The sequence below is a fragment of the Cyprinodon tularosa genome, unplaced genomic scaffold, assembly GCF_016077235.1.
Source record: "Cyprinodon tularosa strain WSP-4 unplaced genomic scaffold, ASM1607723v1 ctg941, whole genome shotgun sequence".
Taxonomy (NCBI): domain Eukaryota; kingdom Metazoa; phylum Chordata; class Actinopteri; order Cyprinodontiformes; family Cyprinodontidae; genus Cyprinodon; species Cyprinodon tularosa.
Window position 1 is genome coordinate 113,679 of NW_024039720.1, and position 16,353 is coordinate 130,031.

The 16,353-nt window shown below is 35.4% G+C and overlaps 1 protein-coding gene across 35 annotated transcripts in view; it reads right to left on the reverse strand.

The window, feature by feature from the left end:
- The window catches only part of rims2a (regulating synaptic membrane exocytosis 2a), a 192,865-nt gene that overhangs the window by 36,619 nt on the left and 139,893 nt on the right, over positions 1-16,353 (reverse strand). For 19 of the 35 annotated variants that reach the window (XM_038275109.1, XM_038275108.1, XM_038275114.1 and 16 more), the window contains 3 exons: positions 12,331-12,431; positions 9,139-9,305; positions 8,471-8,698 (listed from right to left, as the gene is read on the reverse strand). The exons of 8 other annotated variants lie outside the window; for them this stretch is intronic. In XM_038275109.1, the coding sequence (XP_038131037.1) occupies positions 8,471-8,698; positions 9,139-9,305; positions 12,331-12,431 (496 nt within the window). The remainder of the gene's footprint in view (positions 1-8,470; positions 8,699-9,138; positions 9,306-12,330; positions 12,432-16,353) is intronic. 8 more of the 35 variants (XM_038275124.1, XM_038275122.1, XM_038275123.1 and 5 more) reach the window with 1 other exon arrangement.

Genomic DNA, 16,353 nt, shown 5'->3' on the forward strand with positions numbered 1-16,353 from the left:
TAACAACAGATGACGCTAGCAGGAGGTAAACGCTGCCACACATGGTCCTTTAATTTCAGAAAGTTGGTCCTGGAAAGTTTTTAAAAGTTTTTGAATTCAAACATAATGTCTACTTATTATCTAATATGTAATTAAAGTAGTAAATATAATAAATTTATTTAACTAGGAAATTAATAGTTAAATAATTTAATGTCCCATTAAAAAAAAAAAACTATAAAAAGTATGTATCAATAATTAAAACATACATTTACTGGGAAAAAAAATCTTATTTACTTTATGTGTGTAAATAAATATGGAGGGAAGTAATGAGGTAAATATATATTTTTGAAATGTTTTGGAAGCTGTGGTTTAGAGATATATGGGTTTGTTAGAAAAGAGTAAATTAAACCAAATTCTAATCCTCTAACCATGCAGTCAAACAAGCCGCCTGGGATTGTCTTCATACAGTGAGCTTTGAATAAACAGATGATAAAGGAAGGACAGCCAGAGATAGTTCATTAGATTAATGTGTGTCCTTTCTCCTGATTACAGGCTATAAACTAATTCTATATCCAAACAATCATTTAACAATAATTACTGCAACTTAGCAACCGCATGTTTTACAACTCAACCTTAGGAAGCTTATAACAAATTATGTTCATTACGACTTCATTTTACTTACTGTGTTGACATTAGTTGTAGTTTAGATGTTGTTAATCAGACTTTAGATTATCCCAGTTGTTTTCCTACACTCTGTTAAACACACGACTGTGTAGATAATGGCTTGTTTATTCATTGTATTAACATCCACATAGATACACATTGTCTTTAAAAGTAAAAAGCTAAATTCACTCATTTTTAACCCTTTCTTTACAGAAATACAGAATTTGCAGCAGTACACTGGAGGTTAGGGTTACTTACTAAAGTATTTGCAGTCCCTTGAACTTCTTCAAATGTTGTCTGGTTAGAAACCAAAAATTCTGGTAGTTTATAGCGTTGTTATTAAATCAAAGCAATTATAGCTTTTTTAAAACTGTAGCATTTAATCTGAATTAAAATTGCTGAATTTTTCAACCAGAAAATTAAAAGGCATATTTATGATGGTTTATATACTGTTATATCTGAAGATTGAATTTTTTCTTGGTAAAATGTTTGTTTGTTCTTCAAACGTTACTTCATGAAACATGTGCACGTTGCGATAGCTCAAATTTAGAGTTATATATTTCTTTATATCTGTAGCTGCAGAGTAACACCACTATTCATCCATGTTTATGCTCTATTCCAAAGCACAGTGCTGTGGAATCAAGCAGAAAAATAATCATGGTCGGAGTTAGATAGGTTAGGCTTAATACACAGTATTCCAAATGTTTGAGGACACCAAATACAGTAGTAGCCATTTAAAATTTCCCCACTTTCCTTGATGGGTCCTTGGCTGGTCCCCCAAGATTCCCTTTGAAACATCAATCTTTGCACTAAAATATTCTTTCTGTCATGAATTGTGGATATTAAGAACTAAAGAGAAGCGTTATCTCCCGGTCAGACCCTGCAAATCAGTGAAAGGGTGGAGATAGAGTAGGAGAAGGAGGGGAGTTGGCTGCCATTCGGCTGGCATATGACTGGGAACTGCTACTATACTTAATAATTAGAGGTTGTCCCTAGGTAGCAGGATATCTGCAAATAACAAGAGATTTTTATGTCATTTTGTTTTTTAGCCACAAATAAACAGCATTATACGTCCCTTATAACAAATAATCCTAAAAATTCGGGCTAAAGTGAAGATTCTAAAAATGCTCCAGTTTTTAGCCTGTGTCTGTACATGAAAAAACTGATATTCATATCCATTGCAGAATGGTTTACGACAAATACACATGTCCTTCGTCAAATGTGTGACCACTGTTTATTACTTGGCCATACGGCGGATTTAGAAAAACAATCAGTTGAGTATTTCTGTGGGTTGGTGTGGATGAAAACCTATAAAATCTGCCATACAATGCAATGGTTTAGAACATACATAAAGGCGTTAGAATAACTTTGGCAGAGTCTAGACATAAATCCAACTGAGAAAGACGTCTTTGGCGAGACTTGAAAGTTCATTCGTTTCCATACATTTATTTTTTTATTTTATGAAGACTGATAAGGAAACATTTTTTTTAAAGAGGAATAAGGAAACAGTTTGGTCTTTAGTTGTGTAAAGTTAGAAGTAGTGCAAATTTCTGCCACAAGTGCACATGTGTAAAAACTACTCATATGAGTGGTTACATTTTTTTAAACACCTGCATATCCTGTAAACTACTCTCCACTTGCATTTTGAGCATTCTATGTGTTCAAATTCAATACCACGAGGCCCCCAATATATCACCACTACGAGTCCATTCTCCTCTGCTCTTGCTTGCTTTTAAATGTGCCTGCAGATTCCTGCCTGCTCATTTATGGACCTTTCTCTGTGGCTCATGCCAACTTTTGTCAAATTTGGCTGTAACCAACCTGAAAAGGTAAACTGCCTGTGATTGGCTACTTTTCAGGAAATCCCTCTTCTTGTAACGGTACTGTTTCCATCCTAATTGCGGCCACTAACGTTAGAAAAGTTTCTTAAAAAGTAAAAAATTGGTCAAACGAAGTCATCTTTAAAAAAATTTGGTTTAACATAGTGAGTACTGAGAGTGGTAGATATATGCTTTAAAGCAACTCATTTTAAATTTGGAACTTCTTATGAGCTAATGTAATGTTAGCACTGTTTATAGTGAGCAAAGTCAGGCTGAAATTAACTCTGGTTTATAGTTGGACACAGACATTTACAAACTGTGTGTAGCCACAGTTCAGCAATCTGTTTAAGCTGATGACAGAGATTGCTGTTGGATACGAAGTCCTGATTCTACTCTTGAGGAAAACAACAACTGTTTCTCAATAGGTGAACTTGTGCGTTCTCATGTGCTCGCGTAATCGTGAAACATCATCAGCCTCAGCACTAGTACTGTTCCAATTCACAAGAACAGCAGACCGAGAACGGGCAAAGTCCCCGGATCTTTTTCTGGCCCCTCCCTCTTTACCCAGCATGCATCAGAGCAGACTTGTCAGTTTTCGAGATTGACAGCTGTCCCACCATTCACTGCAGCAGCAGCAGCTTCCAGGTTAGCGCTCACAGAGCTCAGAGTGTTAAGTTAAAAGTTTTTTTTCTGTTGCTGCTGTTCTATAAAAGTACATTTTAAGATCATTTGAAGCAAGAAAATTATATTTTAAGCGTCACTTTATGGCCCATTTACCGATTTAATGTGTCATTTAAAAAAAAGTTCTGATGTTGAAATCACCACGGCAAACAGTGGACCTCCAAGGGTAACAGCAGCCAGGGACTGGGTTCATTATTATTCCCCCAAATAATGAAAAAAGTTAGAATTTATTATTATTTAGAGTCTAATATAACAGGAGGGGAAATGCAGCTCCAGACGAGCTGAGCATGTGGTGACGTCATCGGTACGCTTCTGTTCCAATTGACCCATATTTATGCTGCGTGCTCCCGTTCTCCCAGAGTCCAAACTTTCCTGTGTTCTTCTCAAGAACATAGTTGACGAGGACATGAGTCCGTACTCGCATTCTTGTGAATTGAGAAACGGCCATGATTAGCCTGAAAACACTTTGCTAACATCACTAGCTGCCACCAGAGCCGTTAAATAGGAGTTTTTGCAGCAGAACATCAAAAAGTTCAGTAATTTGGCGGAAATGCTTGGTGTCCTGTTCAAGATACAGGCAAATCTGTGATAGACTTTATACTTTTGGTAATTATTTAAAAAAAATTTGTAATGAAATAATGAAAAACCTTATGGATTGAGAGGTTAATTTCCGAATTATAGTTCTGTTATTAGCTATGTGAAATATGTTGGGTTTTTTTCTTTTCTAGAGCCTGTTTCAATCACATTCAATTTACTCATGCGTTGTGTTTATAGATGTAAATGTTTAGTTTACATGATCAAAGACAAATAGAGAAACCTAAATGTCATTTTCTACTGCCTATGCTCCCCTAATCGCTATGGTAATGATAGCATGGGCGTCTAAATTATAACGAAAGATTGAATTTCTTCGTGTTGCATTGATCTTTCAAATATTGCCCACTGTAACCAATGGAGCTGTCAGAACTCTCCGATTCAATGGCTCTGGCTGCAACTAGGAAGAAAACAGTCGAGGCGTGATTTCCTGAAAAGTAGCCAATCACACAAAAATTGACACTAACGGACAGAAACATTAAGACATACTAGGGGGCTCATGGTATTGAATCTGCAAAATGTTCAAAATATGTGTGGAGAGAATTTTGTTTCTGTGTTTGAAATAAAGGAGTGTTCTGACTTTATATGCAAGAGACAGGTCTTAAAAGGCTTGCTTATGTGAACATTGTGAAAATTGTTTGTTTTAGTTCTACCTTCTTGTTCTACCCTCTTGTTTTAGTTTTTTTTTTAAGTTATTGCCGGAAAAACATTAATTCATTGATTTGAAAAATAGAGAAAACTGTTTCATTCAAAAATATCTCAACAAATACTGCTATTAATAAATTGTGAAAAAATATCCACATGGAATAAAATATGTAAAAAAAATGTATCTCATTTATTATATTTAAATATTTATTTATTCAAAGATCTATTAATTACTTTATTTATTATATTATGAATTATATTATGTATTTATTTAGCTATTTATGAATTTATTTATTTATTTCTGTTATTTTGTGAAGCTTTTATTTTGTAAAGCTACTTTACGTACACATTTACTTTTTTTTTGACTCCGTTTTTCCATTTTAAGCTTTTATTACATGTTCTTATATTCAAAAAAGGAGGCAGAGCATTATCTGTTGGCCAGCGCTGCATATGCTTTGAAAAACCGGAAACACGCAATTCATGATTATCAATCAATTCATAGTATTCCTGCTCTATAGTGACAGTATTCCTGTCACTACCCGATGCGTACTCGAATCACAATCCATACCTGGAGCTCATTTGTGCTCATAAATCTTTGAATAAATGAAATCTTGAAATATAATAAAGCAAAGATTATTTTCACATATTGTCAACATATTCTCATTATCAGTTCGTATGAAATCGTACGAAAAGTTATGAACAGTATTTCGTACGTTTTTGACGTTTTTCCTCAAAAAAACAGATTAGTGCGCATGCGCAGCCAGACAGACGAAAAAAGCAGATCCGCGGACGGACGTAAAACTGGGAAAAACAGTGCAATAATTACTTCTTCATGTCTCTCACTAGGTAGCTTGCTGTTTTGTATCTTAGGGTTAGGGTTAATTGTATGTTAAATTCTATGTTATTGAATGGTGTGTAAGATGCGCATGTGCAAGGATATCTTGTCTCGAGGCAAGACGTAAAAATACGACGAAATACGACAAAAAAAACATCAAAAAAGTTAGAAATTACTGTGCATAACTTTTCGTACGATTTCATAAGTACTGATAATGAGAATACACTGATATTGTTTATTTCATAGGGATTTTTATTTAATGGAGTATTTATTTTCATCATTTATTTTTATTTGTGCTTATATTACATGAAATGGGTTAATGTGACAAAACGTAAAAAGAGGTCAATGTTTGTGAATACTATGGCAAGGCCCTATAGGATATATACTGATTTTATACTGTAGCGGTCATGAAAAACGTAGGGTTGATCACAGAGGCAGGCAGTTCAAATCAAAACCAGTCCAGCTCACTTTCAGTTCAGATCTAATCCATTGAGAGCATATTTATCTAATCCAATCAAATTAAATTAGTTCATTTACACATCATTTTCTGAAAGTAAAAGGTTAAACACCAATTTATTTGGTAATAAATATTGAGTGTTACATAAGAAAGTAAGCTGTTCGTGGCACGATGAGAAAGGGAGTCTGAGTGAAAAAGGTGAAAAAGTGAAGAATAGGAGCTGATAGGAAACACATGGATACGACATCAAAAGAAATTACAGCAAGAACAGGAAGGCAACACATTACGCATGTCTCATGGAAGATGGGAAGTGTTTTTTAAACTCATTGCTTTGATCTACAATGTCATTTCTCCAGTTAAGACACTATATCTACAAAACAGAGAAAGTCCAACCATCAAGCTGCTACAATAGAGGCAAAGAATGTGTTTTCCTAATCAAGCTGACTGTAAACCCGGCTGCAACATTAGCCGCTCATGGCTTTAATCTTAAAGTGATTTCTCTGACTACCAAGGGGCATTTTCTAATATTGGAAAGAGGCACTAACCTGGATCCTGCTGTGAATTTAATTTGATGGTGAAGCATCTTATTAGCGGTGCAAGCTAAGCTTTTATCCAGCTCTGGGATTCTTAATCAGTTTTCTCTTGACATACTTTTTCAGAATTGCTATTCTAAAAGTGTTCACAATGAAGACAAACTCTCCTGTGGCCTCACTGAAATGGTGCCGGTTTAAATATAATTGGAACACGTTACAACCTAATCTCTATGCACCATTCCTTTCTGCACGTGTTTCAAGATTAAGTGAAAATAAGCTGGGTGCATTTTTCCACAAAAATTAATATATTTACTATTCCAGACTATTCCAGTAAAAATGATTAAATGCTGCACCTATTTGCCTCTTAGAGTTTTCTGATTTTTTTTTTCCCTTGGCTTTTGTCTGTTTTATAATCAAGGTCTATTCTTCTGTTGCCTGCTATTTCTCTTTTTTTATGGCACAGGTCTCATCTCAGGCTGTGATTTTTTTAGTTGTTCATTTTGCTATAAAAATTAAGGAGCTGACAGTCCAGAAAATAACCCTTCCTAGTTATGTTCTAGTTATAGTGCATATTTGCACCACATATATTTAAAAGTGTTGCGCCGATGCTAATTTGTAGCCTCAATAGCGATACCCGATACCTGGCTGTGCAATATCGGCCCAATACTGATACCATCTGTTTGAAACTGATGTGTCTGTATGAAGAACTGCATACTACTTGGATGTAAAATAATAGCCATCATAGCTTTGTCAAGCTGCTGCCTACCTTTGTGAATCAGGAAAAAGACTAACACAAAGTGAATCCAGTAGAACTTTTTATTGCCTACCTGGAATAGGTGACAATAGTTGAATAAACTTTTGGCTCTCAAAATGGTATCGGTGCCCTATTTGTTGGTACTCACCGATACCGATAACAACATTTTAGTGCTGGATCGGGGCCTGTCTGGTGAACTGTAGAGTGCCTTGACATGACATCGTTGTGAATTGGCCCTATATAAATAAAGTGAATTTATTGAGTTTAAATAAATGAAAGCATTTGCTGATTCAGCAATCTATAATTCACATATTAGCGTATTAGAGCCACAACATCTCCATATTGCTTGCAAGTGAAGCCTTACAGTTCAGATATTAACATGTTGACTGAACTTAACTGAAATGGTGCCATTAAACAATAGGTGGATGCACCCATTGCTCATCATAACTGCTCCAACTAAATGTGTATCTGTGATGCTGTGGGTTTTTTTTCTCTTTAGAAGCCTCTAGAAACCATGTTTCAGAGCACAGCATCATGTATTCTCTGTAAAACCAGGATATTTTATTAAAGACTGATAAAGTTACCAGTAAATGGTCCCACTCTCTTTCAACAGAGCAACTTTCCAAACATCAGGGCCAGATTATCATAAAGATTGCTAATCATAAATAGATTTTATTGATCAATTCAAATTTGTGTAAATGAAGTTTATATTTTCTGGGAACTCTGTCATTTTTTTTTGCAAACGTTTGGTTTATTTTCATTGTTTACAGTCGCCTGAAAGCTTGTTTTACCAAGTTTCAAAGCTTGTACTTATCCACGGTTCAGTTTGAATTCAGTTTAATTTCCAGAGAGGATCACTGAAATAAAAGTATTTTTTTTTTATAGTTACTGATATTTATAATTTATTTTCATAAAATAAAATCAGGAGAGATATTTATGAATCATATTTGGTGTGAAAACACTTTCAGATTTTTTTTCTAGCATCCGTTTTATTCCTAGAACCGGTGGATTTGTTGAAAATGTTTGTTCCTTGACATTGATTTTCTTCCCCCGGAAAAATTAACTCAAATTGATCGTTGTTTCTTTTCAGTGTGAGATTATGCAACAGCATTACATATCTCTTATTTACTTTTTAAATATATTTTCATAATTTCCACCTCATTAGGGGTACCAAAAAATACACCTAGATGCAAAGAGATTTGTTCCTTTTCTGTTGTGAATAAAAGAAGAATCAGCCTAGAGGATCAAATTGTTATTTTAAAGACATCAGGATCCAGTCTCTGTTTTTTTATTTTTTTTTGTTCTTTTTCATAACCAACTGAATTTAACAAATGGCACATTAAACTTCTAATTAGGGGTATTAGGGTCACAGATATCCTCTTGGATGAGGGGTAGAGACCAACACAACAAATAGTGGTTGGAACTTAGGAATGTTAGTAGGCCAGAGGAGCTTTAGGTTCTTAGTAAAGTTAGTAGCCATCTTTGTTTGTTAGACCACTGCATATGTATTACCTGAGGTTAGTCTCTGAGGCACTCCTTTGGTGCAGTTCCTCTTCTTTATCCATCAAATCCTCCTGCTGCTCCATGTCTCTCTCTATCTTTCTCCCTGACTCTTTGCTCCCACCCTGCATCCTCTCCTCTTTACAACTCTCTCTCCCCCTGTCTCCAGCCTCATCCTCCTCCTGCACCTCCCCTAACTGATTATCTACTTCCCATGAATGCCTTCTGGACTGCAACTGGCTGAAAACGGAGACAGAAGCGAAAAGACAACAGCACATGCAAGGCAAAAAGAAATGAACGACATCAAAAACAACAGACAAATGATCCAGAGACACAGCAGCCGATTGGAACGTTAAACAAAAACAAAGTGAGCTCAGAGAAAAGCATCATGCAAATGACCTTGGTTTAACTTGGAGTACAAGATTAATTGTGTTAAACTGTTTAGTGAAAGATATGCAGCAATTAATCCATGACTAAGTGAAGTTCAGGCATTTTGGTTCTTCTGTTCTAAGAAAGGTAGAATGAACCTGACCAAATAAATATATCTAAAAAAATGAATTTCTCTTCTTAGATGTAAACAGCAGAAAAAGAAACACCTGAACATTGAGGTATGCAGGTGAGAAGCAGTTTTCCCATTTCAAGAGAGAAATGTCATCTCCCTGATCTCGATGTGAACTTACCGGATCTTGCGGTTTCCTTGCGGTCTTTCTGATTGGACAGAAATGTAGCTCGTGCTGCTGAACCGAGAGGCACTGCTGGTTCTCGATACAGCGGACACGTCGCTTACATCGCTGTCCGATGACCTGGCTGACAGGTTGTCAGCGGCCCGTGGGTCTCTGCCTGAGCGCTGTAGACAGATAGGCAAATAGGAATCTTAATGCAACGGTTTTTCCGGGATACATTTGTGAAGGACAAAAAAATTAGAAACAAGGGTTAATATTTATTCAGGAAAATCAATTTCTTAAATAATTATTATTTAATTAGATTGAATATTTAACCTTAATAAAATTATCTATAAGGATTAAAATATGCCAGTGATCTAAAAATTACAGAATTAATTCATCATTAAAAATAATGTTTTACTCTATTATCAATCTGGCAATATTGTTAATGTTACTGGTTTTTCTAGAACCTGAGCTAAACTTACTGGCTGATGTCTAGAAATGTTTAAAACATAATTTTTATCTTTAAAGATGCTATTAGCAAAACACTTAGAAAATACAGCTGCTTTACGCAGGTGGGATGGTGTGAGACCAAAAATCTCTGCTCTTATGGTTTGAATTTTGTTTCATTATTGTTGCAAACAAAAAAGACATGCAAATGGAAATAAAAAAAGAAATGCAATCCAGAATGAAACTTCAAAAAACTTTTCTAAAAAGTTTTTGGGAGTTGTGTCAAGTTCAGCATAAAAGCTTTCTTGTCCAATAAAAATGTTGTTGCTAAGGTCCACGCAGACCCATAGAAATATGTTTTTACTCTTCACTTCAGAGAAAAGTCTGCCCACTGAAGAGGTATATCTAAAGCCCGATTTGAAAAGAGTTATTTTCAATAAGGAAAATAAGGATAATGTGATTTTTCTTAAATGCACACAATCCGAAAAATGTCAATAAATGAAATTTGAAAAAATAAAATCTGATTTTTTATTTGAAAAAAACAGGAAAAAAAACTCAAAGCTATTTTAAATAAGACATTTTTATTTTTGTTTGATTTCAGTGTGGCGTTTTTGTTATTTTTTTCAAACTTTTATTCACATTATATGTTTTTTGCATGCAAAAATAATGAAACAAAATTAATTCCACACCTTCTCTTTACCCCATAGTGCATTTGCAGACAACAGTCCTGCTTTTTATAATTGCTATAGAGATATAAGCGCATCGTGCAAATAAAATAACTTCTTCCCTTTTATCCAGTAAAATTATTAACCAAACAAGCAGCCATTAATTGTCTAATAGGGAATGATTAGAGAACACAATACACTTGATTGGAAGCTGGTCTGGAATGATCATCTTAACACAGAGCTAGTTTAGTGTTTATATTTCTAAGGGGAATGTTTATTGTAAGAGTAGCTGGGCTGAGAGTTACAGTAACTGTTTGTGTCAAAAACAGTCGCCAAATGGTTTACTAATAGGAACCGCTTTGCTATGTCAATGAGCGCTCTAATGTTCGACAGACAGGGACAACTTAGAACTAAATCTGCTTTTTATAGACCTTGAAAAAAGTGTGCAGCTTCTGTCAGTGCAATAGTTTGCATAGCACTGACTTAAAAGGAATGCAGACCTTTGTCTTTGTCTTGGCTTCAGTGTGATAGCAGGTGAATTTTCCTGAAAGTCTTCAGAACTTTTTCCAGAGACGAATAGCAGCTATTTGATTATGGAAAAACTCAGTGACACATTCTTTAGAACTATAAATAGACACTCTGACCTTTGGTTTTATTTTTCTATCCATTCTGATTTCATTATTAAACAATAAATGATCATTGTTTGTGTTTGGCAAAGCAGAAAATTTATGAAGACCCACAATGCATAATGTATTTTTACCAAGTTGCACTAAGTAATCGACATATATTCAGTAAAAATACGCCTAGTGAAAGTATTAATCCTTTGTAAAGAATGAAAACGAAGGAAAAGGATGATTTTGAATACATTTATCACAAACAAAAAACAGCTTCATATTGTTTTGATATGTCTCTACAGGCTTTGTGGTTTAAAAATATTATTTATTTGTAATTTCTTTTCTTAAATAGCTCAAAGATCAACTTTTATCTATTGCTTTAAATTCTTAATTTAGGTCTAAACCTCCACTATGCCTTTAAAAAATATACAGATTTAATTCATTTAATGCATTCTACTGTAGCTCTTTCTTCATGTTTAGGGTTTTTGTCAACCTCTGAGCTGTCCCTAGTATTTTTCTCCTGTAGATTTTTTATTGTTTTGTTTTGTTTTGTTTTAGCATAATACATCCAACCAGAAACCATGCTTATAAAGAAGTAACAATGAGTCTTTAAACACTTTGTTTTACAGGAATAATGGCTTGTTCAGAATGATGTACAATGTTAGTAATGTCCTTGAATGTCATTTTACATATATGCCAAAAAGTTTGATTATTTTCTTGTCTGGTCAAAGGATATCGTTCCACATGTGTCCCCTATATCAACTGGGAAAAACTGTAAACATAACATTTTTCTTTTTCAGCAAAGGGATTGTTCTTGCTACACTCCTGTAAGTTTTTGATGAATTAATTTATTTAAAGTTGAATGATTTTCCTAAATGTTTCATAACATAATCTTAACCCCTAAACAAAGTTTTCTCTGATATCATGAAGATCTTTGCATAAGATTAAGGGCTAATTTTTAACTATTTTTTTCTTGCAACGTACTGAATTTAAAGATTAAAATAAAAGTTATTGAATTGTAAACAGCCCTAATATGATGACTAATATTTTGAATGTGTTGCTGTCTACCTAAAAAAACCTTCTTTCCAGGATCATACACTTTGTATTGATAATGACTATAACATGGTAAAATGTACAATGATTCAGATATAATCACAAGTTTTACTTTTGAAAGGAGCAAAGCACAAGTTCCAGATTTTTTGTAGATATTTTTCCACTCTGTGAAGCTAAAAAAAAAAAAAGAAGATTTAAAAGATACGACTAAATCTCCATTGAGCAAACCTATGTTATATATTTGAAATGTGCACAAATAAATGAGCAGCAAAGAATGTTCCTGAGAGAGTTAGTACTGTGCTTGAAAGCTTCCAGAAAATGCCACTGTGTGTCATGGACTGTAAGACAACCAGGAACAAAGCAGGAACGTGATGTTTACTGTGAACCTGGTGTTGAAGTCTGAATCCAGCATCTGGGTGGTTTTGTACCTTGGGGTAGTCTTGTTCAAGTCTGGAGTCGGAGCTGGCTCCCTGCTTGTACTTGTTCAACTTTAATTTCATGTTTCTGGTCTTCTGCTCCATGTCCATACCTGTGCACAGAGGTACAGCCTGGTCAGACAGAAACTAGCACTGAGAAGAGGACCTGATGAGAGAACATTCTGCTATGGTGAGAGACAAGCTTCTGCAGAGCATTGAGCCATGGCCAGACAGGTCAAATCAATAAAAGGAGAATGCATAAATAATAATCAAACATACTTATAAAACCTCTTCAATTCAATTCAGTTTATTTATATCGTGCCGATTCACAACACATGTAATCTCAAAGCACTTTACAGTTCAACCAGATCATACAGTCAAATCGATTCAAAGTTTTCTATCTAAGGAAAACCAGTTGATTGCATCGACTCATTGACTCGAATGCAATCCCTCACACTAAGCATGCTTGTAGCGACAGTGGAGAGGAAAAACTCCCTTTTAACAGGAAGAAACCTCCAGCAAAACCCGGCTCAGTGTCAGCGGCCATCTGATGCCGCAGCATATTTCAAACTAAATGTACCGAGACATTGCAAAACTCCAACACAAAAAATACATTTTTAAATGACAGGATTATTTTAACCATAATTTAAGCACAGTAACAGACCATTTATAGCATACCCCTTGCCATACAACAAAACTGAAATTAGTTTTATTTATTTAATTATTATCACGGCTTGTGTTTTTTTTTTTTTAAGTCACGTCTTTTTAAATGGTGCAAGTTCAGTATCATCATGAATAAAAAACAGACACAAACTAAACCCTGAAGACATTTTTCAAAACCTTCAACTAGAACATCGACATCAGCTGTTGAGATTCAAGATATTTTTAGATCTAAGCCAGAATTATACGTTCTGCAGCAACAACACTTCTTCTCTCCCCGCTTTGGTCTTTGTGTCTACAACTGCATCACTCAATGGCAGCATTACATGAATGTTAAAGCTCACATTATGCCATGCACTTTAGCAATGAGACTAAACATTCAGACACACATGCACAAACGGACAGCAAAATAAAAACTTTTTTATGCCACATGTCAGAGGAACTCATCTCCTTGTGGATTTAACTCCCATTGCTTGGTAATAAGGATATACTTACTTATCTTAAATAAAAAAAAAAAAAAAAACAGTTCTAGATATTTTCAGCTGTGAGAAGTTGAGCCGAGACTCAAACGGACAGATACACCAGTGCTAACAACGCTCTTCAGTAATGATACTCAGACTGAGTTAAGAAGAATCAAAGTTGGCTATTTTTAGTGTTGTTTAAAGTTGTAGGGAAACGGCTATTCCAACCGTTACATTTCCAAATTCTCCTGAGTGGCGCACGACTTTACACGAGTGAATAAAGTGAATGTGATTGGTTGTTTATCATGGGGGCGGGATTGTTGTGGCCAGTTTATCGGAAGCATCTTGCTAATCAGTTAGCAACTTAGTGCTAGTAGGTTCCCAATGGGAAATTCCATTGGGACCAAGTAGCACTAAATTGGTGACTTAGAAACGACACTGTCAAGGAACGCTACGGACAGAGGAAACATGCAAGAGGAGGAGAGTTTAGTGTCAGAGGTTGTAGATGAGTCTCCTCCGTCATACATTTTTTATCTAGAGGTGGAAAGCGGGGACGAAGATGTTGTGGAAGAGGACGCCAGGGCGGCAGAAGCTTGGTTTGGTGTAGAAGACTTACAGCCGTACATGTTTGAGCCCTTGCCTCGCAACGCTGCCAGTTCTGTTAGCTCTACGCCTGCTGAAGACACAGACGTCCATCCCCGTGAAAACTGGGACGGAACTCAATGAGAAAGGAAAATATTCTTATTTCTTATTTCAACTGTTGCGTATATTAGCTGCGACATATGACTCAAGATGCTATGACGGAAAAAAATGTGATTGACAGATGACCGTTAATATATGATTGGTTGAATTTAGGTGTTCATGCTGACGTATAACTAACTGGCCGGCATAAGATAACAAGAAAAAAAAAAACACAGATTTTAAGACAGGATTTTTTTAATAGAAATCTTCTACATTTTGGGACAATATGGTCTGATAAAGAGTACATTTATATACATCTTTAAGCCAGGATGATTTGACATCTGAATATAACTTCCCTACGACTTTAAAAATAAGGTCAGAAGATGCACATTAGTGCAGGAATTTATTTAAAAGAAAACTTCTATCCTGATGGAATTTTTTCTCCACAAAGTTACCATATGCTCCCAATATAAATATGGCTCCTCTTTGGGCCCAAAAAAACAAATAAGATTGCAAAGTATGAGGGCACAATATGCGAAAAGAGCACAAACATAATACATACCAATACAGGCATTATTACGATTTAAAACTAGTGTAATCTTAGAATTAATCTAGATAAATCTACATAAAAATCGCTCATTTGAAATCTGTCTCCAGTATTTTTATGTTGCAATTTCGTGTCCCACTTCCAATTATAGATGTCCCAATTTAACAATATAGTGTCTTCAAAAATCTGACATGCACTTCGTCTCGTTTAACTTCTCATCATTAGCGGCTTTCTCTGCGGCCTGCTGGTCATGTATTCTCCTTATGATAGTTTGCCTGGCAGGTAGTTTGTAAGATGAGTCACCTGTGGCCGCCTGGAGAACGAGCTCGAGCCCATAAGCCGGGCGTCTTGTGGCTATCCACTGAGCAAGTAGATTGGTTAGCTTGGCTAATAAAGCTGTCCTTATAGCTGCATCCATGTCAGCATGACATTTTCATTGTGGTTATTTCACAGTAGGCCTACACAGGTTGGAAAACTGATTAATTCTACGTTCAGATATACGTACATCTGCACTAAAATATCAAGGTGAAGGTTATCTTTAGTATAGACCCAGCTCCCAACCCAACTGTGAGAATAGAATAACGACGATACAACAGAGGGGGTGGTCTCAGCTTTCAGCTCTCAAAAACTTACAACGCAGCAATGGAAAAAATCTAAATCTAGATAAGTTAATATCCCTCTGGGATTATTAAAGTATGTCTTATTCTGATTCTGATTCAGATTTTTCTTAAAATAAGTGAATTTTTTCTTGCATTGACAAGGTAAAAGACACATTTAGCCAATGGAACAAGACGATTTACACTTAAAATAAGAAAACACAATTGTATTGTCTTATTTCAAGTGCATTTTATCTAAATATCTTATTTTAAAGGTAAAAATACCCTTTCCATTGGCAAATCATCCAATTTGCCTAATCAAATTAATGGTAAATTCACTTAATTTAAGACTGATTCCTTCCCGCTATCATCTCAATCCTCATCGCCATGCAAAGAACCAAAACATCTCGCCTGGTCAGCCAGTCCAACAATGACCCTAACGACTCCCGTTTCAGAGGCATAGGCCAGTATGGGGTATAGCAGGCCAACAAAGACCTCAACGACTCCCCATTACTCAGGGGTGGACCTTTTCTTTCGGTTCAGTTTGCATGGTTTCTAAGCCATAACAAGGCTTTTTTGGGCTACTATATAAAGCTTGGAACTAAAACGCTAATTCAGACATTATGAATTGAAAAAGCTTCCTGGGTGGGAAGCGAAACATCTTCAAACTTGGAAAACAAAAGTCCAGTGGATTGTTTTTTTTTTACTTTTTTGGAATGACTATAACCTGGATGACAGAGAATTTTTACAAGCATAAGCCTCAATACCATTTTCTTCCCCTCTTTTGATATAAAGCTAAATATTTTGAATTATGACTAGAATATCAATAAATAAATATATCAACAAATAACTACAGAAGACCTTATAAGACTCAGAAAAAATGTGCTCTAACAATGTCTGTTGCAAAGCACTGGGCACACTGCCATCATGCTTCATCCATAAGCAGCAAAAGTAAAGTTACAGTATAGACATAAATGAAACTGGAAGCATCCTCTACAGGACAACTTAAAAAGCACAAAAAAGGAGCCAAGCAAAGCATGGACAGAGTAGGGATGAGGGGAAGAAGAAAAGGAAGAGAGAGCAGAAGAAG